General features: G+C 54.1%; 1 protein-coding gene across 5 annotated transcripts in view; it reads left to right on the top strand.

The window, feature by feature from the left end:
* The window catches only part of PTPRN (protein tyrosine phosphatase receptor type N), a 472,242-nt gene that overhangs the window by 441,380 nt on the left and 7,262 nt on the right, over window positions 1–23,600 (top strand). For all 5 annotated transcript variants that reach the window (XM_085650116.1, XM_085650114.1, XM_085650115.1 and 2 more), the window contains exon 22: window positions 3,922–3,995. In XM_085650116.1, the coding sequence (XP_085506242.1) occupies window positions 3,922–3,995 (74 nt within the window). The remainder of the gene's footprint in view (window positions 1–3,921; window positions 3,996–23,600) is intronic.

Consider the following 23,600-nt stretch of genomic DNA (forward strand, 5'->3'; position numbering starts at 1 on the left):
CACCTTAGTAAATCTGGAATTGTGTGAAATCCATGAGCGGACGCTTGGGATCGCCCAGGCCCTCCCATGGTATACCTACCAAGAAATGCAACGCAATGCAGCTCAAGCCCCTGCATTTTGTTACATTTCTTAACAAAGCCACACAAGGCCACGCAAATTAAGCCTTGCGTGGCTTTCTAAATATCAAATAAGCCTTTTTGTTGCCATGTGTCACCGTTCACCACTCAAGGTCGACACAGAGGATTAGCAAATCTGGAGCCAAGCGCCAGTGGAGTCGCACCTCACCGCCACAAACAACTCATTCAATCAATCAATCAATCATTTGTAGAGCGCACTACATACCCACGAGGGTCTCAAGGCGCTGGGAGGTGGGGGCGGGGGGCCGCTACTGGTCAAACAACCAGGTCTTGAGTAGCCTCCTGAAGGTCAGCAGGTCTTGGGTCTGTCGTAGGCTCAGTGGGAGGGTGTTCCAGGTCTTGGTGACGAGGTGGGAGAAGGTTCTTCCACCGGTGGTTTTTCTCCGGATGCAAGGGACGGTGGCGAGTGCGAGGTCAGCGGAGCGGAGCTGGCGGTTGGGGATGTAGAAGGAAAGCCATCTGTTGAGGTAGGCTGGGCCCGTCTGGTGGAGTGCCTTGTGTGCGTGGATGAGGAGCTTGAAGGATATCCTCTTGTTGACGGGAAGCCAGTGCAGGTTTCTCAGGTGGGGAGTGATGTGGCTGTGGCGTGGTACGTCGAGGATCAGTCGTGCAGAGGCGTTTTGGATGCGTTGCAGTCATTTGATGAGCTTGGTCGGGGCTCCCGCATAGAGGGTGTTTCCGTAGTCGAGTCTGCTGCTGACGAGGGCCTGGGTGACTGTTCTTCTTGTGTCTGTCGGGATCCACCTGTAGATCTTGTGGAGCATGCGGAGGGTGTTGAAGCAGGAGGAGGAGACTGCGTTGATTTGCTTGGTCATGGAGAGCGTTGAGTCGAGGATGATTCCCAGGTTGCGTGCGTGGTCCGTGGGTGTCGGGGGGTCCCCAGTGCTGTCGGCCACCAAGAGTCGTCCCAGGCTGAAGAGTTGGAGCCGAGGATGAGGACCTCCATCTAGTCCGTGTTCAGCTTCAGTCAGCTGATCAACATTCAGTCGGCGACGGCCTTCATTCCTTCATGAAGGTTGGATTTGGCGGTGATGGGGTCCTTGGTGAGGGAGAGTATCAGTTGGGTGTCGTCGGCGTAGGAGATTATGTTGAGGTTGTGCTGTCGGGCGACGTGTGCGAGCGGGTCCATGTAGATGTTGAACAGTGTCGGGCTGAGGGAAGAGCCCTGGGGTACGCCGCAGATGATGTCGGAGGCTTCGGATCGGAAAAGGGGGAGGCGGACACTCTGGGTTCTGCCGTAGAGGAAGGAGGTGGTCCATTCTACAGCCTTGTCTCGGATCCCTACAGCGTGGAGGCGTGTGCATAGTGTGCGGTGGCAGACGGTGTCGAAGGCGGCGGAGAGGTCCAGGAGGATGAGGGCCGCGGTCTCACCGTTGTCTAGCAGGGTCCTGATGTCGTTTGTGGCGGCGATGAGGGCAGTCTCGGTGCTGTGGTTGCTGCGGAACCCTGACTGGGAAGGGTCCAGGATTCTGTTTTCTTCAAGGTATCGGGTTAGCTGTCTGTTGACGATCTTCTCAATGACCTTGGCCGGGAACGGAAGCAGGGAGATGGGCCGGAAGTTCTAGAGGTCTCTTGGGTCCACCTTGGTTTTTTTGAGTAGGGCGTTGATCTCTGCGTGTTTCCAGCTCTCTGGGAAGGTTGCGGTCTCAAGGGAGAGATTGATGACATTACGCAGATGGGGTGCGATGGAGCTGCTGGCTTTTTTGAAGATATGGTGAGGGAAAGGGTCTGACGGGGAGCCAGAGTGGATTGTGCTCATGGTCTTGATGGTGTCATCGAGGCTCACGTTGGCCCAGGCTAGCAGGGGGTCGTAGTCGATGGTGTGCGGAGAGTTTGTTGTGTTGATGTCTGTTGGGGCTGTCTGGGTGTTGAAGCTGTCATGGATGTCTGCTATCTTGCGGTGGAAAAAAGCACAGAGGGAGTCGCACAGGGCTAGCGACGGCGGGATGTTGTTGGAGTTGGAAAGTTCCTTCACGATGTTGAAGAGCTCCTTGCTATTGTGTGCATTGTTGTCGAGGCGGTCTTTGAAGTAGGTCCTCTTGGCAGTCCTGATGAGGTGATGGTGGTTGCGGGTGGCGTCCTTGTGGGCTGCGTTCAAATTCTACTCCATGCACACTAGCTACACTACCCTAACCACAGTCGTGGGTGACAGCGTTGCATCTCTGATGTCATGAGGCCCTCAATGGTGATCCACTCGGATCTGTCAGTTGTGTCAACACACTTTGCACAACACTCTCAGTGTACTGCTAAAGAGACCACCAGAGTCACACGCTCGTCCCCCTAAATTTATCCGAACTTGGCCGCTGCTAGAGGATTTGCAGTGCTCCATTCGAACGTGCCATAGTTACTCGCAGGGTTGCACAAGAATTCACCCTCTCCCTGTTAATCCTCAACTTTATTGAGACCCTCAGGACAATCCAAGGAGCTCAAAGGTTTTATTTCCAATCCTACATAAATGATATGGAAACATATCTCAATATCGAAGAACGACAGCGAAGGAAAGGCTCTGGCTGGACTCTGGTCCTTCTGCCTCCTTGCTCAATCTACTGCCACTGGTTCACGGACTCTACATGAGCCAGGAGTCTAGGGTTTGACTTTTATCACAGCCTCGGCACATGTTCACTTGCGGTAAACCAAGCGAGCATGCCTCCGTAGAACCAAACAAGCTCTCCCAACTCTAAAATTAGAATCTATTGTATTGGGTGGGGGAACCGCAGCGTTTACATTGCAAGAGCGTCTGCTGGCTCCATGGCCAAGAACCTCTGACCTGATAGTCCATCTGCCACAGGGCCATCAAGGAACGGGCAGCACGACTATCCCTCATTTTCCCTTCGCAGAACCACTGTGCAAGGCATAGTCATTCTGGGTCAGATGAATGCACAATGTCCAACACCTGCACATAGAATATTTACTCCGTGCTAGGCCACTGCTCCAGTACCTGCCTAGCGGCGATCCGTAAATCAGGCAGGCGGTTCCTCCACCAGAAGAGTGGAGGCGTGCGCCTTTGTAGCCCTGGCAGGCTGAGCCGACGACCTCACACTTAAATAGACATTCACCAGAAGCAGGGTACAAGCCTCGGCTTCCCCTCGAGACCAAATGATTCTGCACTTGGTCAATTACTAACTTGTCTCTGTTGGGCAATATTGCTCAGTTAGTTGCCTTTCTGTTATCAGTCAGTCTTTATGACTTGAGAGTTCCCGCCCTATCCCAGGATAAGTCTTATGTTGGTTCCTGGGTGGATTTATTCAGTTATTGTTCTTACTATCATCATGCGTGGAGACGGGCCACATCACTGTTCCCAGTTCTACAGTGTGGGCCAAGACACAGCTCATTGTTCCGCCTTCTGCCTTGTGAGATGGACAGGCCTATAACGGCTCTCCTATCTCCTTGCAGAAGCAGGATGTGCTTCATTAGTTGTGCCTCTCCACCCAGGAGCTGCAGATGTCACATTAGGGTTCCCCTTCCTGCTAGGAGTGTGTTGGATTTTTGTTGCCATGTCTGCCTTGTGTGTGGGTCCCATTCACCTGCCATGGCGTCAGCATTCAGCTCATTCCTTCTCCCCTGTGTCCCATGTCTGGCAGGGCAGATCTCATCATTCTTTCGTCCTTGGTCAGGTGTGTTTCTTGATAGATGTCATTAATGTTTTCCGTTTTGCCATGTATGCCAGCGTTATCCTCCTCTCTACCATGTTTATCATTCTTACACATGTGTGAATATCATCTGGTTTTTCCTGGGTGAGAGGACCCGTGTCTCATTATTGTCTCTCTTTCTTTCATCTTGCCAGGTGTGAAGGAAATTGACATAGCTGCCTCCCTGGAGCACATCCGTGACCAGAGGCCCGGGATGGTCCGCACCAAGGTGAGACGGGGTTGATGTTGAAGCAGTTGTGATAGTTGTAGTCTGGGAAGATAGGACTGTTGTTGAGGCAGTCTTTGTGGTTCACCAGTATGTGATCTTCCCTAAAGTTATGCCATCCGGCGTGGAAACTTCTGTATTAAAAACACGTTATATACAGCGATCTGTGAAGCCTCCGGTGGGAATGCAAATAAAGATCAACACAGAGAAAAGTCTCTAGCAGGGGTGTTTTGTTTGACTGCAGTCTATGAGTAGCGTGAGGTAAGACCTGCCTCAAGATAAAGTGACCAGTGACATATAAGCACACACGGAGTGAAAGTACAACACCTCCCTGCTTCTTTGATGGGACTGCTGTGCAGTTAGTGAGGTGGAGAGGCGCAAAGTCCGCCCCTGGACGCATCTATATTTTACTACATGTTGTGTAACTACTCCTTCAGCCAAGTCTTTGGAGTGAGACTCTGCCCTGTCTTCTGTTGTCAGACACAAAAGCCCGTCTTCAGCCTGGGCGGTGGGGCGGGTTTACTGGAGGTTTGCTCTCCTGGTGCAGTCCTCGTGCTCTTCCTTGGTCTGTATCCGGGTAGCGGGGCCTAGGGACTAGTGCTGCATTTTTGGAGTCTGCCTTTTGAATTTTCTGTCACCATAGTGGAACACAGTTCAAAAGTAATAGAATTCCTAGGAGGAAGGGAGGCACATTGGGGAAGTAGTAGCAGAAATTTGAGAATTGGTAGTGGAACCAACAGTAAAGAAAATTTCTGGGCCCAGAGACCTTAATGCCCAAGGGAAGCTCTTTGACTTCACAGCTACTCGTCAAGTCTCCAGACTCTTAGAGGTCGAACTGGATACTATGGAGGATAACTTTTTGATAGCGGATGTCTCTGGTGCCATCATCAATCTCTCCACTGTGAAAGCCCTGGGTGTAATGATTTCCCAGGGGGGCTCTGTAAATGCTTTTAGATGCTCGAGCTCAGCCCTTACTCAATGTGTTTGTTTCCTCCCACTAAAGGGAAAGCTACCTGAGGACTTGTGTGAGGCTCTCATAATAAAGCTCTTGGAGCTGAGCCAACCGGCAAAGCAGTGTGACGCTTCTAGATCTATCTCTAGACTCATTAGTGCAGACACCAGGGTCTGGATCCCGGCAAATCGAGTCGTGGCAGTAATACAAAACTCATCGCTCTGATCGAAGTGGATTTATGCCACAACGACACACGCACCATAACATTAGACATTTAACGCCCTGGCATTGGATAACCTGGTCCAGCATTCGATGGTAATCCCCTGATACACGTGGAAAAGCCTTTGACAACCTCAGGAATACACGTCTCTTCTTCCCGGAACAAACTTTGGGCCAAAATGTATCTCTTACATGAGTTTACTTTCTAAAGGGCCCATGGTAAGGTTGAGGATTAATGGTATGCTCTTGCACCCCTTCCTCATTGGGTGGGTTACCCGCCAGGGATGTCTGCTGTCACCCTATCTTTTTGTGCTAGCAGTCGACCCTCTGAGAGCCAAGCTATATCTGGACGAGAGAGTAATGACCTTTAGACAGATCCAAGAGTTGGAGGACAAAGTATTGTTCTAACCTAATGACCTTCTCAGGGGCGGTTCCTCCACGTGGGCGTCGTAGCATCTCCCCACTGCTTTCTCGCAGTGCAAGAAGCAGAAGAAGGGTATGCCTGGTTGGGGGCGGGCGGGTGGGCAGGTAAGGGAGGAATGGCTAGCCCAATGTTATGGGCGCTGACTCAACCAAACCAGTCATGAGCTCTCTCCCGTTTTCTCCATGTAGACTGCATGCAGCCTGCATGGAGAAAACAGCCGCCCCCATAGACACCTGTACGGACTGCGTCCTAGCCAATCACAACGCTGCCATTGCAGCGTTGTGATTGGCTTAGGGGAGGAGAGGAAGGCTGCCTCTTCTGCTTCCTGTGAGCAGGGAGAGAGCAGTAAACGCGACGCGGGAGTCCGGAACCGGAGGCGAAGGTAAGTTTAAAAAAAATGTTTTTTTAATTAAATTAATCCCCCCTCACCACGTGACCCTCTGCCCTCCACCCCACCCGCGAGTCATGCCGACCACGACTGGGCATTCTCTACCTGAGTCAGTCCCTTCCCCATAGCCCACGAGCGATATAGATTTTGAACTGTGCCAAGTCTAGGGTCAGATTTATCAAGGTTTTGAGTTGTCCTTACGCCTCGAATGTAAGGGCAACGCAAAACCTAAGTGAGATTTATCAAGCCACGTAAGGCCCTCTTGCATGACCCTGCGTGGCTAGATAAATCTAGAGTAATGCAAGGCAGCTCACATCACTGCCTTGCAATACCCTGTAGCAGGAAGGCATGCCATGGGTGTAGAGTGGGTGTTCCCACGCATCCACCCATGGATTTTGCTGCATTCCCAGATTTATTATCATGGGAGACCTGGGAATGCATCAAAATGCTACGCCACCTCAGGTGAGGCGTAACAAGGAGAAATATCTTTCTTTCTCCTCATTTTTTCTCTTTCAATGTGTACTGCATTCTACAGCACACGTAGAAAGAGGAATATGCCTCTCAGGATTGTTTTGGTGCAGGAAGGTATTCCTTCCTGCACAAACACAATCCTGCCTATAATGCAGGCACCCTTGCACCATGACGCTCGGGTGTCTGCGTGGGTGCTAGACAGCTTAAAGTGAGCCAGCCCTAGGAACGGAAGGGAATGCACTGTATTGTATTAAATACAACGCATTCTTGCCCTTTCACACAGCGCAGCAAGGTGTTTTGTTATGTTGTGCTGCGTGAAAGAATGATAAATCTTCCCTGTCTGACAAGCAAGAGATGTGGGGCACTCTTAGGTAACCCTGTGTCTTTAAATATCTGTGTCTAAAGTGTGGGCAGACACTATTCTCCCGGCGTTCCAAGGGCTAAAGAAAGGCCGGCTTCACTGGAGTCCCCCACCCTGTCTCCTTAATGGGGCGGGTGGCACTGGTTAAAATGGTGGTGCTATGCAAGGCGTTACACTTCCTAAAAAAGTTTCTGTTCTGGATCCCGCCCTTTTCCTCAGGCGTTTCACTCCCTAAGGGTGGGACGTCACCGTGAAAGAGAGAAGTCTCATTGGCTGAATACTGCGAACATTTGATGGGCACGACTGGCCTTGGCAGATTTTAACTCATGCTATTGTACTGTACACCTTGTGGTTATCAGTGATTGGCTGTATGTCCCAGATTCTGTCTGGCGGGTAGTACAGAGCTATGGGCCCTGGGAAATGATCCACTTGTTGTTTCTATATGGAGGTTGCTGTCTGGATGACATTCAGTCAGTACCTAGAGAGGTCCTTGTAGTGTGAGGAGGTGCATCGTCGCATGTGAGATGACAAGGAAAATTAACTAATGGGTCTCTGGTACATGTCTTCCGCTAGTGACCGGTCACTCAGTGTTTAATGGTTGGTTGGGACAGGCTTTGGATTTCTACACTCAGTGCAGTGGTGGCCCCGGATGTTATGATGTCCCTTTCTAGAGGAGATTGACCTTCACCAGACTGAATTCTGTTGACACCGCCACAACTTTGATATGCTCACTCTTCGATATACCCGCTCCACTTATCTCACTAATCTTGATGCACTCACCTAACTCAATCCCCGTCAGGGGAAACTCACTACATCTGCGCTATCTGAAGGGGTAGGGCCCTCATTTAGAAGAGGCCTGCACCACCAGAGCATCACTTTTAATGATGCTCCGTTTGCGCAGGCCTCTTAATCATATCTACGAGGCCACGTAAAGCCACCCTGCGTGGCTTTTCATGGCCTCCTAGATAAAGTAGGCAATGCAGCGCAAATCACTATGTTGCGTCACATTGCGTCCTAGAGTCTTGCCACAGGCGTTACAGTGGGTGTTCCCACTCAACACCCATGGGTTTTGACACATTCCCAGATTTACAACATAGTGGCAGACACAATGGTTGTTTATGTGAAGGAAGGTGTTACTTCGTACACAACAACAATTAGATTTCAACACAGGCACCCTTGCGCCATGGCTACGGTGTCGGTATTGGCACAAGGCAGCTTAAATGGCACCAGCGCAAAGGAAAGTGCAAGGATGCGTTGTATTGCCGTGAATATGATGCATTCCTGAACTTTCCCGATGGCGCAGCAAGCTGGCTTGCAGTGCCACTTTGCGTCATTTTATTGTAAATGAGCCCCTAGGTCTTTAGTGATAAACACCCTTCATGTTTTTCAGAAAGCTTGGGAGAGACTTAAGCTTGGGAGAGACTTAGGCCCCCTAGAAGGTGAAGACTGTCAGTCTGTCCCTCAAGAGATTTCTAGATCAAGCTACCGGATCAGTTAATTAAAAAATGTCCACCACATTTATTTTACGCAGCAGTGGCGGTGGCCCATGCACAGGGATTCCTCTCCTACAGGACGCCAGTGCTATACAGAAGGTTTTCTGCATAAGACGGGAGCTGCAAGGTGATCTGGTGCTTTGAGAGGCAGTAGAAAGGGTTCTCAAGGCAGTTCTAGATCATCGCATCACCCTGATCCCTCACACCGCTTTGTGAAACATTCTTGAAGAGCTGGGTCTCAACAGACACAAGAAGGGTTTTTGAGGGGTGGATCTTGTGTTCACAAAAAGAACTGGCCTCAGAGCAGAGGCTACTAGTCTTGTTAAGCAGAAGACTGCAGTAGACACCTCTAGGCCCCTAGAGGCACCAACACATGAGGCACGTGGATGCCACAAAATACCAAAGCATGTGGGGGAAGTAGCTGCAACCATGGAGGCAGGAGTCTCTTATCTGTGGAATGGGCTTGTGAAAGTGCATTTATGACTGTTAGGACACTTGTCAGATTCTTCTGCTACATATATGCGGAGGAATGGAAAACTGGGAGCGTTGTTGTTGGGCTGTGGTGTTTGTTTGCATATATCAAAATACCAATAAAATTGTTCATAAAAAGAAAAAAATTCAATAATTCTTGTAAGGAAAGTAGCCCATTGTCAGCGAAGTACTCATCGATGTCCACCTCACTGACAAAACAATTGATGGTTATCTTATTGACGAGACCCTCGTTGAACACCCTCCTGCCTGCCTTCTCCACAGCCAGTCTTGTCAGTGACAACACCGCCATCTTTGGCTTCCAGCATTAACCAGTACCGGCATCACTGCATGAGAATCCAAGGGGCTCTCAAGTAATTAAGATATTGGGGAAGGAATGGGAGAATGATGGAGAAGGCAAACAACACGAAGGTTGAAGAAGAGAAGTTACAAGATCTTCTTCATTTCAAGTCTTATCCATATGTGGACCTCAATACACATTTTGGTGCAGATTTACTATAATTGTGCGCCACGGTTGCATTACTTTTGTGGAGCAGGCGTGATGCAACATCATTTTTATTTAGTAAGCCTCGCAAAGCCGCTTCATGTGGCTTTGTGTGGCTTAGAGAAAGGACCGCTCACACCGTCCAGGAGGAGGACTCGCCATCGCACACAAGACCTCCCTCCGCCTCTCCACGTCCAGCACGAGTGACCCCCACTCCAACACGGAACACCTCCACTTCCAGGTCCAGACGAGCCCCAGGACCACGCTACGCGGCACCCTCATCTACAGACAACCGGGACCTCGCACCCCCCACGTGTATACCATCGCCGAGCTCGCCGCACCCCACGCCATCACCTCCACAGACTACATTCTACTCAGTGACCTGATCTTCCACCTCAACAACGGCAACGACCCCGACTCCACTGCTCTCCTCGACAACTTTGGGCTGAAGTAGCTCATCAACACACCTACCCACAGAGCGGGCCACACCCTCGACCCCATCTTCACGGGAGGAACAAACGTACGCTTCCTCCCCACCACCCAGCCCCTCTGGACTGACCACGACTGCGCCCACTTCACCTTCAACACCACCACCACACCCAAACCCCCCCTACGCCCGCCACAAAGGAACTGGAGTAAGGTCACAGAGGAACTCCTAAACACCACCCTCCTCCAAGACCCCCCCAGCGCCACAACCGACACCAACTCCAGAGCCAAGGAATTCCACTGCTGGATTGCCTGCTGCGCCGACAAGCTCGCACCCCTCCGCCACCCTGCCAAAAAACGCCCACCGAAAGCCTCCTGGTTCACAGCAGAACTTCAAGAAGCCAGACGCCTAGAGAAAACATGGCGACACCTGAAAATTATGGAAACACGGAACGAGCACAAGAGCGCCCGGAAGGAATACCACCAGCGCATAAGAGAAACCAAATGGACCTTCATAAGAGAAAAAATCCAGACCAACGCGACCAACACCAAGGAACTGTTCAACGTCATCCAGCAGCTCGCAAAACCCACCTGTGAAGCCACGGACGTCACACCTTCCCAGGAACTCTGCGACAAGCTCAGCTCCCACTTCCATCTGAAGATAAAGGCCCTCTATGACAACTTCAGCGACCCACGATGAACACCACCCCACTACCGACCACCGCCGATAAGCTGACAATCATGTCCTGGAAACCCGCAACCGTCTAATACATCACAGCTACCATGAAGAAAAACCACTCTGAAGCCCCTACGGACCCCTGCCCACCACACATCTTCCACAGGGCCACCACCATCATCGCACCTGAACTGGGATGCACCATCAACGTCTCCCTCAGATCCGGCATCTGCCCAGATAACTGGAAACGGGCGGAAGTAAAACCCCGCCTCAAAAAACCATCAGCCGACCCTACGGACCTGAAAAACTACCGGCCCATCTCTCTTCTCCCCTTTGCGGCCAAAGTCACAGAGAGACTCATAAACACCCAACTGACCACCTTCATAGAAAAAAACTTCATCCTGAATGCCTCCCAGTCGGGATTCTGCAGCAACCACAGCACCGAGCCCGCTCTCCTCGCCACCACCGACGACATCTGCATGCTACTCGACCAGGGGCACACGGCGGCCCTCATCCTTCTAGATCTCTCCGCAGCCTTCGACACAGTTTCACATCGCATCCTAGCAGCCAGACTACACGACGCAGGAATTCAAGGATCCGCCCTCGACTGGATCCAATCCTTCCTCTCCGGCAGAACCCAGAGGATCCGACTCCCTCCCTTCCTCTCCGAACCCACGGAAATCAACTGCGGAGTACCCCAGGGATCTTCGCTCAGCCCAATGCCCAACATCTACATGGCGCCCCTCGCCGCCATCTTCTGACAGCATGGGCTCAGCATCGTATCCTACGCCGACAACACCCAGCTCATCCTCTCGCTCACGAAGAATCCCGAAGACACCAGACTCTGTTTCCAGGAAGGCATGAAGAACGTGGCAGCCTGGATGAAGGACAGCTGCCTGAAACTAAACTCAGAAAAGACCGAGGTCCTCATCCTCGGTCCCTGCACCTCTGCCTGGGACAACACCTGGTGGCCCTCTGCCCTCGGGAGCCCACCCACCCCTACAGACCATGCTCGGAACCTGGGCATCATCCTTGACTCCTCCCTCTCCATGAACCGCCAGATCAACGCCGTCGCCTCCACCTGTTTCAACTGCCTTCGACTCCTCCGTAAGACTTTCAAGTGGATCCCCTCTGACTGCAGAAGGACCGTCACCCACGCACTCATCACCAGCAGACTAGACTACGGCAACGCCCTCTACGCCGGAAACAACAAAACCCTCCTGCGTAGACTCCAGACCATCCAGAACGCCGCAGCCAGACTCGTCCTCGGGAAACCGCGCCATGAGCACATGACCCAACACCTACGAGGCCTCCACTGGCTCCCCATCGAGAAGAGGGTCACCTTCAAACTCCTCACCCACGCCTACAAATCCCTACACAACATTGGACCCAAATACCTCAACGAAAGAATATCCTTCCACGTACCCAAGAGGAACCTCCGCTCTGCCGACATCGCCCTGGCAAAGGTTCCCCGCATCCGCAGACACAGAACTGGAGGGAGAGCTTTCTCCTACATCGTAGCCAAGACCTGGAACGAGCTCCCTGTGAACATCAGATGCTCCCCGACCCTGCACATGTTCAGGAAGGACCTCAAGACCTGGCTCTTCGACTGATCCCGGAGCCCCCACCTCCCCAGTGCCTTGAGACCCTCATGGGTGAGTAGCCCGCTACTGATTGATTGATAGTAAGTACAAAGTAACGCTTACCTTGCATTGGTAAGGCATTCCAGGGGTGGAACATGGGCGTTCCCATGCATCCATCCATGGACTTTGGCGCATTCCCAGATCTACAAGTACTTGTAAACCGGGGAATGTGTCAAAATGCTACGCCTTCCCCAGAGAGGCGAAACAATGAGAAATGTCTTTATTTCTCCTCATTGCTGCCTCATTCTGCAGCACACGTAGAAAGAGGAATATGCTTCTAAGGAAAGTTTTTGTGCAGGAAAGTGTCCGCTCCTGCACAAAAACAATCCTGCCTGGAATGCCGGCACCCTTGCACCGTGGTGCAACGTGGCTTTGTTGGCGCAAGGCAGCACACAGTGTCCCAGCACAAGGAGAGAGCAGAAATGCGCCAGATCTCAGTGAATAAGAAGCAGTTCTTCTGTCTCAGTTTCATGCAGTGCAGCACTTTTGCTGCTGCCCTGCCTTGCGTGAAATGTAAGTACATCTGCCCCTTCATCTCCTACAAAGAATAGAAGTAACCTGTCAGAGATGCTCATTATAGGAACTTCTTTAATGGTTGTATGTCACACTTTTGAGTGACAAAATATCGACTTCCACTATACTTTCAAAGAAGGTCTATCTAGATGAGTGTATTTATTTATTTGTATAGCGCAGCTAATACCCTGGGCTCCAGAGGCGATAGTGTATGTGCAGGAAGGGACACTTTCTTGCACATAAACAATCAATAATGGCGATTTGCTCTTTCTATGTGTGCTGCAGAACGCAGCACACATGGAAAGAGAAAAAAACGAGGAGAAATGTTAATGTTAACGGGATTTATAAAAAGCGCACAAATACCCGGAGGTGTCTTGGCGCTGAGAACACAGTCAGCCCACACAACGTCTAGTCCTAGAACAGCCAGGTTTTTAACCTTCTCCTGAAAATGGATAGGGAGCTCGCACTTCTGAGCTCACTTGGAAGAGTATTCCAGAGTTTGGAGGTGCCATAGTGGAAACTGCCCCACCCCTCAGTGCGATGTTCGCATTCTGGGCACTGTCAAGAGTCTGACCCCTGAGGAACGAAGGTGTCTGGTTGGTTCGTACCAGACAAAAAGGTTCTGAAGGAAGGAGGGATCTGTGTGATCCAGTGCTTTGTAGGCCAGACACAGAGCACTAAATTTAATACGCTGTGGTACAGGGAGCCTGCGTAGATTGCAAATCTCTTTTGATACCGATTGTCCCTGGGGATGTTGAGCAATAGCCGTGCTGCTGTATTTTGGACCATCTGAAGCTTCTTTAGACACTGCTTCTGTATATTCAGATACAGCCCGTTGCACTAATCCAGTTTGGACTGGATGAGAGATGTTGCCACAGTTTGTCTAGTCTCCGCGGGGATGTACGGAAGGATCTTCCTTATTTTGTTAATAAGAAAGTGGGAAGCGGAGACAATAGCATTGGTGTGCTGAGCGAGTGTTAATTTATTGTCAATACGTACACCCAGGTTCTTGGCTTTAGCTGCTGGTTTTGGTGATACTCCCATCTCTGCCGGCCACCACAGACTGCCCCAGATTGGCTGCATATTTCCAAAGATCAAGACCTCTGTTCTTTCAGAGTTAAGTTTGAGGCAGTGTGTACTCGTCCATCTGTTTATTGTACACATGCAGTTCTGAGACTGTTGGATAGGAGGAGCCTGATCTTCATATGCAGCCACCACTATCTGGGTACCGCCGGCGTAAGACGTCAGACTAAACCCAAAGTCCCGGATCAGAGGAGCCAGTTCAGAAATATAAACATTAAAAAGGGAAGGGCTTAAGGAGGAGCCCTGTGGCACTTTGCACGGCAAGGTGTAAGATACTGAGTCATGTCCCTCAACCGATACTGTTAATCTCCTTTCCTTAAGAAATGAGGACAGTAGGACAAGTGCTGTGAATCATTTCTTCTTGTATCGCTGATCTAACGCCTGGTAATCCACGCTGTTAGAATGGTGCTGTTTTTGGCGCTGCCTCAGCCTTGCACTTTTGAGTGACAAAATATTGACTTCCACTATACTTTCAAAGAAAGTCTATCTAGATGAGTGTATTTATTTATTTGTATAGCACAGCTAATACCCTCAGGCGTCTAGGCACTAGTGTACATTTATTGTTCCTGTTAGACGGACCGGGAGGGTCGGCCGAGGACAAGGGGAGAGGTCTCCGGGGAGAGCCGTCTCCAGCGATCGTACAGACGAGTAACTTCCCCCCCCACAGATGTACACCACACAAAGATAGGTTTTACCGTTATTTATAAGCAATCTTTAGGTACGATAGAATGGTACAAGGTGGTCGTTACACTGTCCGCGGCAGCGCCAGCAGGTCCCGATGAAGGTGGTGGTTACAACGGGCCGCGGCAGCGCCAGCAGGTCCCAACGAAGGTGGTAGTTACAACGGTCCGCGGCAGCGCCAGCAGGTCCCAATGAAGGTGGTAGGTACAACGGTCCGCGGCAGCGCCAGCAGGTCCCGACGAGGATGGAGGATGCAGAAGGCTGCGGCAGCGCCAGCAGGCAGAGTGATAGTTCACAAGGCAGGGCTACGGCAGCGCCGGTAGTCAGTCAAGGATGAGTTCTTCTCGGTGTCTCTCGACTCCAGGATACAACTGCCTTCCTGCTCTGGAGCTGCCCCAGTTATAGGTCTGGCGCCCTTTGATGTTCGGCCCCTCGCACTTGGAGGTCGGGAGGTCCGGGGTGAGGGAGTCCAGACACCCAGCAGGGGGGTGGAGCCAGCGCCCGGGGGCGCTGGGGGCGATCGGCACCTGGCGGGGGAGAGCCATCGACACTTCTTTCTCCCATCGACCTGCCAAGTGGTCCGTTCACCTCCTGGGTGGATGGTGGTGCCGGGATGTCGGGGCCTGGCCAGGCCCAGGGTTAGGGTCGAGCTGAGGCCACGCGGCCTCGTGGTGCAGTGTCCAAGATGGCGGCCGGGCCGGGCGAGGAAGCCGGTAGTGGTTCGGCCCCATGATACAGAGATGTCCGGGGGCAGGAGTCCCGTCTGGAGACGGTGTGCGGGTTGTTTCTGTGGGTAACACCTGGAGGGCCGGGGCTCGGGCCCTGTCATGCGGGGAGGGAGCAAGCCCTTCATGTGGCCTGTCCAACATGCGTCCCCCCCAGCTGAAGGCGGGGAGAGTCACCCATCCTCTTGGGGACTCTCCTCGTCGAGGCGGAAAAAGCGTGACAGGCCATCTGCGTTGGCGTGGTCTTGGCCCGGGCGATGTTCCACAGTGAAGTCCATCCCCTGCAGGGAGATGGACCAACGCAATAGTTTGGGGTTTTCCCCCCGCATCTGCATTAGCCACTGCAGGGGTCGGTGATCTGCTTGCACCCGGAAGTGGGTACCGAAGAGATAGGGCCGGAGCATTTTGAGGGCCCACACCACTGCGAAGGCCTCCCTCTCGATGGTGCTCCATCGCTGTTCTCGGGCCAGGAGGCGTCTGCTGATGAAGGCCACCGGTTGGTCAAGTCCCTCGGAGTTCAGCTGGGAGAGGACCGCCCCGATGCCGTGGTCGGAGGCATCTGTCTGTACGATGATTTCCCGACTGTAGTCGGGGGCCTGGAGCACAGGGGCAGTGCACATGGCGGCTTTCAGCTTCTCGAAGGCCGCTTGACAGTCTGGGGTCCAGTTGACCTTCTTCGGGTGGTTTTTGGATGTGAGTTCCGTGAGGGGCCCCACAATGCTGACATAGTCCCTCACGAACCGCCGGTAGTAGCCGGTGAGCCCCAAGAAGGCTCGGACCTCGGTCTGCGTGACTGGAGGCTGCCAGGACTGGATGGCAGCGATTTTGAGTTGCAGAGGGGCCACCAGACCGCTTCCCACCTGGTGTCCGAGATAGGTCACGGACCCCTGACCAATTTGGCACTTGCTGGCCTTGATTGTGAGGCCGGCCCGTTGGAGGGCCTGCAGGACCTCTCGGAGGTGGTGGAGGTGGTCGGACCAGTGGCGGCTGTACACAGCGATATCGTCCAGGTAGGCGGCGCTGAACTCCTCGAGCCCCGCCAAGACCTGGTTCACCAGTCGCTGAAAAGTAGCTGGGGCATTCTTCATGCCGAAGGGCATAACTTTGAAGTGGTAGTGGCCATCGGGGGTAGAAAATGCGGATCGTTCTTGGGCCCGGGGTGTGAGACCGATCTGCCAGTAGCCCGCTGTCAGGTCGAAGATGCTGAGGTAGCGGGCAGCCCCCATGCGGTCGATCAGCTCATCCGCTCGGGGGATGGGATGAGCGTCGGTTCTGGTAACAGCATTCAAGCCCCGATAGTCGACGCAGAATCGGAGCTCAGGAGTGGTGCCGGGGGCAGCAGCTTTGGGGACCAGCACGACCGGGCTGGCCCAGGGGCTGTCCGAGGGCTCGATGACCCCGAGCGTGAGCATCTTTGATACCTCCTCTTGGATGCAGGCCCGTACCCGATCTGGTACGCGGTACGCCCGGTGTCTGATAGGGGGACTGTCCCCAGTGTCCACGTCGTGCAAGCACCAGGGGGTGACCCCTGGGGTGAGGGAGAACAAGGTAGCAAACTGCAGCAGGAGGTCCCGGCAGCCTTGGCGCTGTTCCGGGGTGAGGGCATCGGAGAGCCGGACCCCGTCCACGGAACCATCTTTCTCACGAGTCTTCAGGAGATCAGGGAGAGGCTCGGAGTCTTCTTCCGCTCCACTGTCTGTAGCCATCAGGAGGCTGAGCTCCGAGCGCACAAAGTGGGGTTTGAGTCTGTTGGTGTGGAGGACCCGGAGGGGGTTCCGTGGAGATTCCATATCGATGAGATAGGTGACGGGGCTCTTGCGTTCGACCACTTTGAAGGGCCCCGTCCACTTGTCCTGCAAGGCACATGGTTCGGTGGGGGACATCACCCACACTTGTTGGCCAGGTTCGAATTCGATGGAGGAGGCATTTTTTTTTTTTTTTTTTTTTTTTTTTTAAAAACCTTTATTTGTGCATAGGAAAAGGACAAATACGGGCCTACAACCATCAGGCCGGCCACAAAACGGTTAAGCACTGAGACACACATTACAACCCCTGTGCGTCAATGGTCAAGATTAGCAACGATTCAGGAGTTATACACTGGAGAGATCCTTGACACCAGGGGAAGGAGAAGTAAAGGTTAATTTTAAGGTTTTCAAAATAATTTTATCGAGGAAAAAGTCAGTAGAGGATAGAACCAAGGAGATTCGAGTCCGCAAGATGGCTTCATCACACGGGAGAGCAGCAGCATCATTAAAACGGCCATAGAAAATCTCAGACAGTGAGGCGATGCAGTTATAGAACAGGATAGTCACATGAGTAAATACGCACCCCTCCAAAGCCGCCCTCACTCAATCCACCCCACACCCGGACCCCGAATCGGAAACAAGTATAGCGCAGAGACATAGAAGAAAGAGGCCCATAGAACCAAAAAGAAAAGGTAATGCACCCCCCCACCCTACACCAATGCGGAGGCTACGGCCTGCCCCCCCCCCCGGCATAGTGCCTGTCGCCCAATGAACCCGAAATATAGACAAGAGAGAAAGTAGGAATAGAGTAAAGAAAATAAGAAAACAAAGAAGAAAGCGGGGAGGAGCCCACGTAACCTCGGAGCGCCCGAAACCACCGGCCAACTACGTCTCCACACACTAAGAACCCACTACACCCAAAGGCGGTCGTGTGAAGATAACGTGTGACAACCATATAAATGAAGGCAGACAAATCGCGACGAGTGCGCACAACGTATGCAGACAGTTCCAGTCCCAGTCCAGCCCATCCGTAACACCATGGTGATAGAAATCAATCTAGCCCTGGCCCGATCGCGGGCGTAAGATTAGACTAGCCCCCACATGAAGGCCCCGCAGCCCGTGCAGACAAAGACAATATGGCCGCTTGGGAGAAGATGGAGAAGTAGAGTCACAAAATGGCCGCCGATCATCTATTGAGGTCCCCTTGTGCACCATATAAAATCCAGACCTGGCCTGTAAAGTACAGGAGTTCCACATAAAAGAAGCCGTAGGCCACCGTGAACGGTTCCTCGAGGACGTCAGGTGTCGCTCAGCTGGATACTCTTGCGGACGCGGTGAGGCAGGCAACAACAAAGCAGGCAGCAATGAACGGGGAAACAAAGTGTCCACAATTGAGCAGGAGATCGATTGATCCTGGGTGCCGGGAAAGCCAGATGCAGACACCAGTGTAGCACGGTTATACACAGTCGTTGCGTCCCCGCAAGAGGACAGAAGCACTGGCAGACCCACGTCTTGTTGAGAACAAACGGGGCGCTCACGACCCGCAGCCGACAGTATGGAGTCGAACCGCTCACTCAGCGTTTGCAAGCCAACACACAATTGCAGACGAAGGTCCCGCAGGGCAGCCAGAACGGAGCCGCATGTCAGCGGAAGCTGCGCCCCCACATCGGCAGCAATCCGGGACGGCACTGTGGTGCTGGAGTCTGATAGAGGGAGGGCGAAGCGGGCAGCGGGCGAGACCGGAGCATCGCCCCCCAGCAGCGAGCAGGCAATCAACGCCATGTTTTACCGCTGAACGGTACAGCGGCCAGGGGGGGGGTCGTAACAAGGAGGCAATTCCACGCAGGTCTGCGCCGCAACAGGTGAAAGCCAACAGTCGCTTCCCCTCCCTCGGACTCTCTTTGCAGCCGACTAGGCAATAGAAGAAGGGGGTCCGCAGCCTTCCACAGCGCGGGCCACAGAGCGAAGCAGGCGACCCGCCACACCGGGGCTTACCCTATAACTCCAGCCCGTCAGGTGAAAGGTGAAGGAGGTGTCCGGGCGTCTCTCCCCCGGCTCATCTGGCGACAATCCGTGGTATGAGGCGGGATCGGGGCCGCGGGGCTCAGATTTGCGCCGGGGGTCCAGTGACTGCGGAGCTTCCAGGGGGCCGGCCAAGGCCACAATAGAGCAGGGGTCCAGCGCGGAGAACAAAGGCACCAAGAACTCCGGCATCCGGGCGGGCTCAGACTCCGGGAAAGCGGCGGCGCGGTCAGCGCGTCGTCGCGCACGTTGCACCTCGAAAATCGGCGAGGATAGGAATCAGGATGATAGTCCGAGGCCAAGGGCCGGCGGAGCCGGGCGCTCAAGCGTCTGCTCCGGTCGCCATCTTGGCTCCTCCCCTGGAGGAGGCATTTTGATCGTACCATTTTTTCATGTCCTCCTGACTGGCCTCAAGGTTCGCTTTCGCCATTTCTCGGAATCGCCTGGTCTGATTGCGTAGGGTCAGGAGGTACTTGAAGACGTCTGGAGGGGTCTTTAGGGGGGCCATCTCCCAACCTTCTTTGACTAGGCTGAGGGGCCCTCGCACAGGGTGCCCGTACAAGAGTTCGAAAGGGCTAAAGCCGAGGGACTTCTGGGGAACTTCTCGATAGGCGAAGAGGAGGCACGGAAGTAGTACATCCCACTGGCGAGGGAGGGGTTCTTCCAACCCCCCAATCATTCCCTTGAGCGTGCGGTTGAACCGCTCGACTAGTCCGTTTCCTTGAGGGTGATAGGGGGTCGTGAATCGGTAGGTGACCCCGCACTGTTGCCAGAGGGACTTCATGTACTTCGAAATAAAGTTTGTGCCTCTGTCGCTGACGACTTCTCGGGGGAAGCCCACCCGGGAGAAGATCCCCATTAAGGCCCGGCCGACCACCGGGGCTGTTACAGTTCGCAGGGGTACAGCCTCGGGGTAGCGGGTGGCGTGGTCCACCAGTACCAGGATGAACCGATGTCCTTGTGCTGTACGGGGGTCCAGGGGCCCCACAATGTCTATTCCCACCCTCTCGAACGGGGTGGTGACAACTGGGAAGGGCTGCAGAGGTGCTTTGAGTTTGCGGCCGCTCTTCCCGCTGGCCTGGCACGTGGGGCAGGACCGGCAGTGGTTGAGGACGTCGTTTCTCATCTTTGGCCAGAAAAAGTGGGTCACCAGGCGACTGTAGGTTTTGTCCTGGCCCAGGTGTCCAGCCAGAGGGACATCGTGGGCCAAATTTAACAGGAAGTCTCTAAAACGGAGAGGCACCACCAGCACTCGACTAGCCCCTAACTCCGCGATTCTCTGTTCACTGTACAATAGTTCGTTGTCCCAATAGATCCAATGGGCTCCGGTGGTGTCCCCTGCGCTCTGGGCGAGGGCTTGCTGGCGGAGTCCCTCGAGGGAGGGACAGGTCTTTTGTTCTTGACGGAACTGTTCCTGGGTGGGTCCCCCTTCTTGACGCCACTGAGCCAGGTTGGGAAGGTCCTGGAGCTGAGTGAGCCCTTCGGGGGTTTGCTCTGGGGGGTCGGTATGGTCGGTGTCCTCTACTGGAGCGATCGGGGGAGGAGGTGCTGGCCATTCTGGTTCTTCTGGTCGGGGGATGGCACGGGCGGCCATGGACCGGGTGGTTACGCACGCCCAGTCCGGGAGGCCCAACATCCCCAGGTGTCTCTTCTTTCTACGGCGGCCCACGGGGAACTCTCAAGATCATTCCCCAGGAGACAGTCCACGGGGGCATCATCTCGGACCGTCACCTTCAACATGCCGGAGACTCCTCCCCATTCGAAGGGGACGCAGGCCATCCGACATAGACTCTCCGAATTGTCGGCTGAACGGACGGGGCAGAGAATGTTCGGCAGGATCTGCTCTGGTTTTACCAGGTGACAGCGGACGGCCGTCACACTGGCCCCCGTGCCACGTAGTGCTTCGGCCCGGCGTCCATTAATGTTCACCCACTGACTATATTTCCTGGTGTTGGCGGGTAGGGGAGCCCGCGGGACCATGTCTCGTCCCCCTAGGCACGCTAGAACCATGGCGGCCTGTTCCCACTCTTGTTGTCCCTGTTCGTATTCTTCCTGTTCTTCGGAGATTTGTTCTCCCCCCAGGGCGGCGGCAGCTACCTGGCGGGGTCTTGGGGTTTGGTTCTGTGGACAGTTCGGGTCATTGGCGTAGTGGCCGACTCGCTGGCATCGGTGGCACGTGACATTGGCTCGGAGCCCCGCGCGCATCGGGGGGTTGCCCCGGCTGGCCGGGGGTGGGGTGCTGGCAGCGGGAGCGGCCGGGACGGTGTCTCTTCCTCGTCCCTGGCCTCCTCCTCCTCCTCGGGGACGGTGCTGACCTGGGTTGTTCCGGTTCTGATCGTGCGGCCCTCTCCGGCCCACTCGGGTGATTTCCCAACGGTCAGCTTCGGCGGCGAGTTGCCGTGGGTCAGTCAATTTACTGTCGAGGAGGTGCTGCCTGAGCTCGACGAAGCAGTTGTTAGAGAGGTGCTCCCACACCATGAGATTAAAAAGTTGCTCGTAGGTCGTTACGTGGCTTCCCTTGATCCAACCCTCGAAGGCTCGGCTGAAATAGTTGACATATTCCACCCAAGTTCTACCCGGGATCCGGGTGCAGTCTCGGAACCTCTGGCGGTACATTTCGGGTGTGAGCCCATATCGGGTGAGGAGGGCGGCCTTCATGTGGTCATAGGATGACATCAGGTGGTCTGGGAGCTGTAACAGGGCATCGCGGCCTTCATTGACGAACCTCCCCCATAGACCGGCTCCCCAGTCACTTCGATCGATCCGGTGGGAGGTCATGGCGATCTCGTAGGCCTTGAACCACTGTTGTATGTCGTCTTCTCGGACATACTCTCGAACGACATCCTTGGGGATGTGGACTTTCTTTTCTGTCGCTCCCGGGGTGCGCGGTCGCTCGGGCACCTCCAGTTCTTTGTTCTGCTTCCGTAGGTCTATCTCTGCCAGTTTGCGCTCGTGTTCGTATGCTAATCTCTTTTCTTCGAGCTCTCTCTGCCTCTGTTTTTCTGCCCGTTCTTCTCGGAGCCGCAGATGCTCTAGGTTCAGTTTTTGTTCGGCTAATTTTAGTTCACCGTCCATTTTGAGCCGTGCCATTTCTAACTCATGTAGTCTGTTTTTTTCCCTCTCTTGGATCTCTTCCTGCGAGAGGCCCGTTCTTCGCTCTTCGGGAGCCGTGGTGTTCCTCTCTGATGCTGTAATGTTTTGGTCCGGGGATCTGGCAGCCCCGGTTTCTGCCCACGACTCAATGGCGTGCTTGAAATCGTCTTTGGTACTCAGGCCGGTGGTAGCAATGCCCAGTTCAATGCAGAATTGTTTCAATTCCCGGTGGCTGTACTCTTCCAATTTCTCCATCTGGAATTACTCGGTGGATCCGCTCTCTTTGGTTGACATTGTGGTTTTGTCGTGGGGTGAGCTACTCTCTGTACGATTACGCGTTGATTCGGATCGCGCCGCTGGCCACCAATGTTAGACGGACCGGGAGGGTCGGCCGAGGACAAGGGGAGAGGTCTCCGGGGAGAGCCGTCTCCAGCGATCGTACAGACGAGTAACTTCCCCCCCCACAGATGTACACCACACAAAGATAGGTTTTACCGTTATTTATAAGCAATCTTTAGGTACGATAGAATGGTACAAGGAGGTCAGGACTCAGGGGTCCCCTCGATTCTAGTCTCTTGGTTGGGAAAGGGGGTAGCGGGACAGTCTTGTTACCAATCTGGTAGATGCGATGAAATGATGGATAGCTCACAATCCTCGAGCTCGGTGTTCTAGTTGGACGGGCCGCGGCAGCACCAGCAGGTCCCGGTGAAGGTGGTCGTTACACGGTCCGCGGCAGCGCCAGCAGGTCCCGATGAAGGTGGTGGTTACAACAGGCCGCGGCAGCGCCAGCAGGTCCCAACGAAGGTGGTAGTTACAACGGTCCGCGGCAGCGCCAGCAGGTCCCAATGAAGGTGGTAGGTACAACGGTCCGCGGCAGCGCCAGCAGGTCCCGACGAGGATGGAGGATGCAGAAGGCCGCGGCAGCGCCAGCAGGCAGAGTGATAGTTCACAAGGCAGGGCTATGGCAGCGCCGGTAGTCCGTCAAGGATGAGTTCTTCTCGGTGTCTCTCGACTCCAGGATACAACTGCCTTCCTGCTCTGGAGCTGCCCCAGTTATAGGTCTGGCGCCCTTTGATGTTCGGCCCCTCGCACTTGGAGGTCGGGAGGTCCGGGGTGAGGGAGTCCAGACACCCAGCAGGGGGGTGGAGCCAGCGCCCGGGGGCGCTGGGGGTGATCGGCACCTGGCGGGGGAGAGCCATCGACACTTCTTTCTCCCATCGACCTGCCAAGTGGTCCGTTCACCTCCTGGGTGGATGGTGGTGCCGGGATGTCGGGGCCTGGCCAGGCCCAGGGTTAGGGTCGAGCTGAGGCCACGCGGCCTCGTGGTGCAGTGTCCAAGATGGCGGCCGGGCCGGGCGAGGAAGCCGGTAGTGGTTCGGCCCCATGATACAGAGATGTCCGGGGGCAGGAGTCCCGTCTGGAGACGGGGTGCGGGTTGTTTCTGTGGGTAACACCTGGAGGGCCGGGGCTCGGGCCCTGTCATGCGGGGAGGGAGCAAGCCCTTCATGTGGCCTGTCCAACAGTTCCTAACTCCACAAAATGTAGGGGCATATTTACAAAAAATGTCAGACCATGGAGCTGTACTAAATTCATCAGCGCCACACTCCAACATTTTTAAAAAGCAGGGATGTGCTGCATCCACAAGAATATGGTGCACTCCTGTGTTTCCCCTAGCGCTGGTGCAAAAAAAGCTGCCGAGCCCCAACGCAGGCACTCTGCC

This window comes from Triturus cristatus, chromosome 3_2, assembly GCF_964204655.1.
Source record: "Triturus cristatus chromosome 3_2, aTriCri1.1, whole genome shotgun sequence".
Lineage (NCBI taxonomy): Eukaryota > Metazoa > Chordata > Amphibia > Caudata > Salamandridae > Triturus > Triturus cristatus.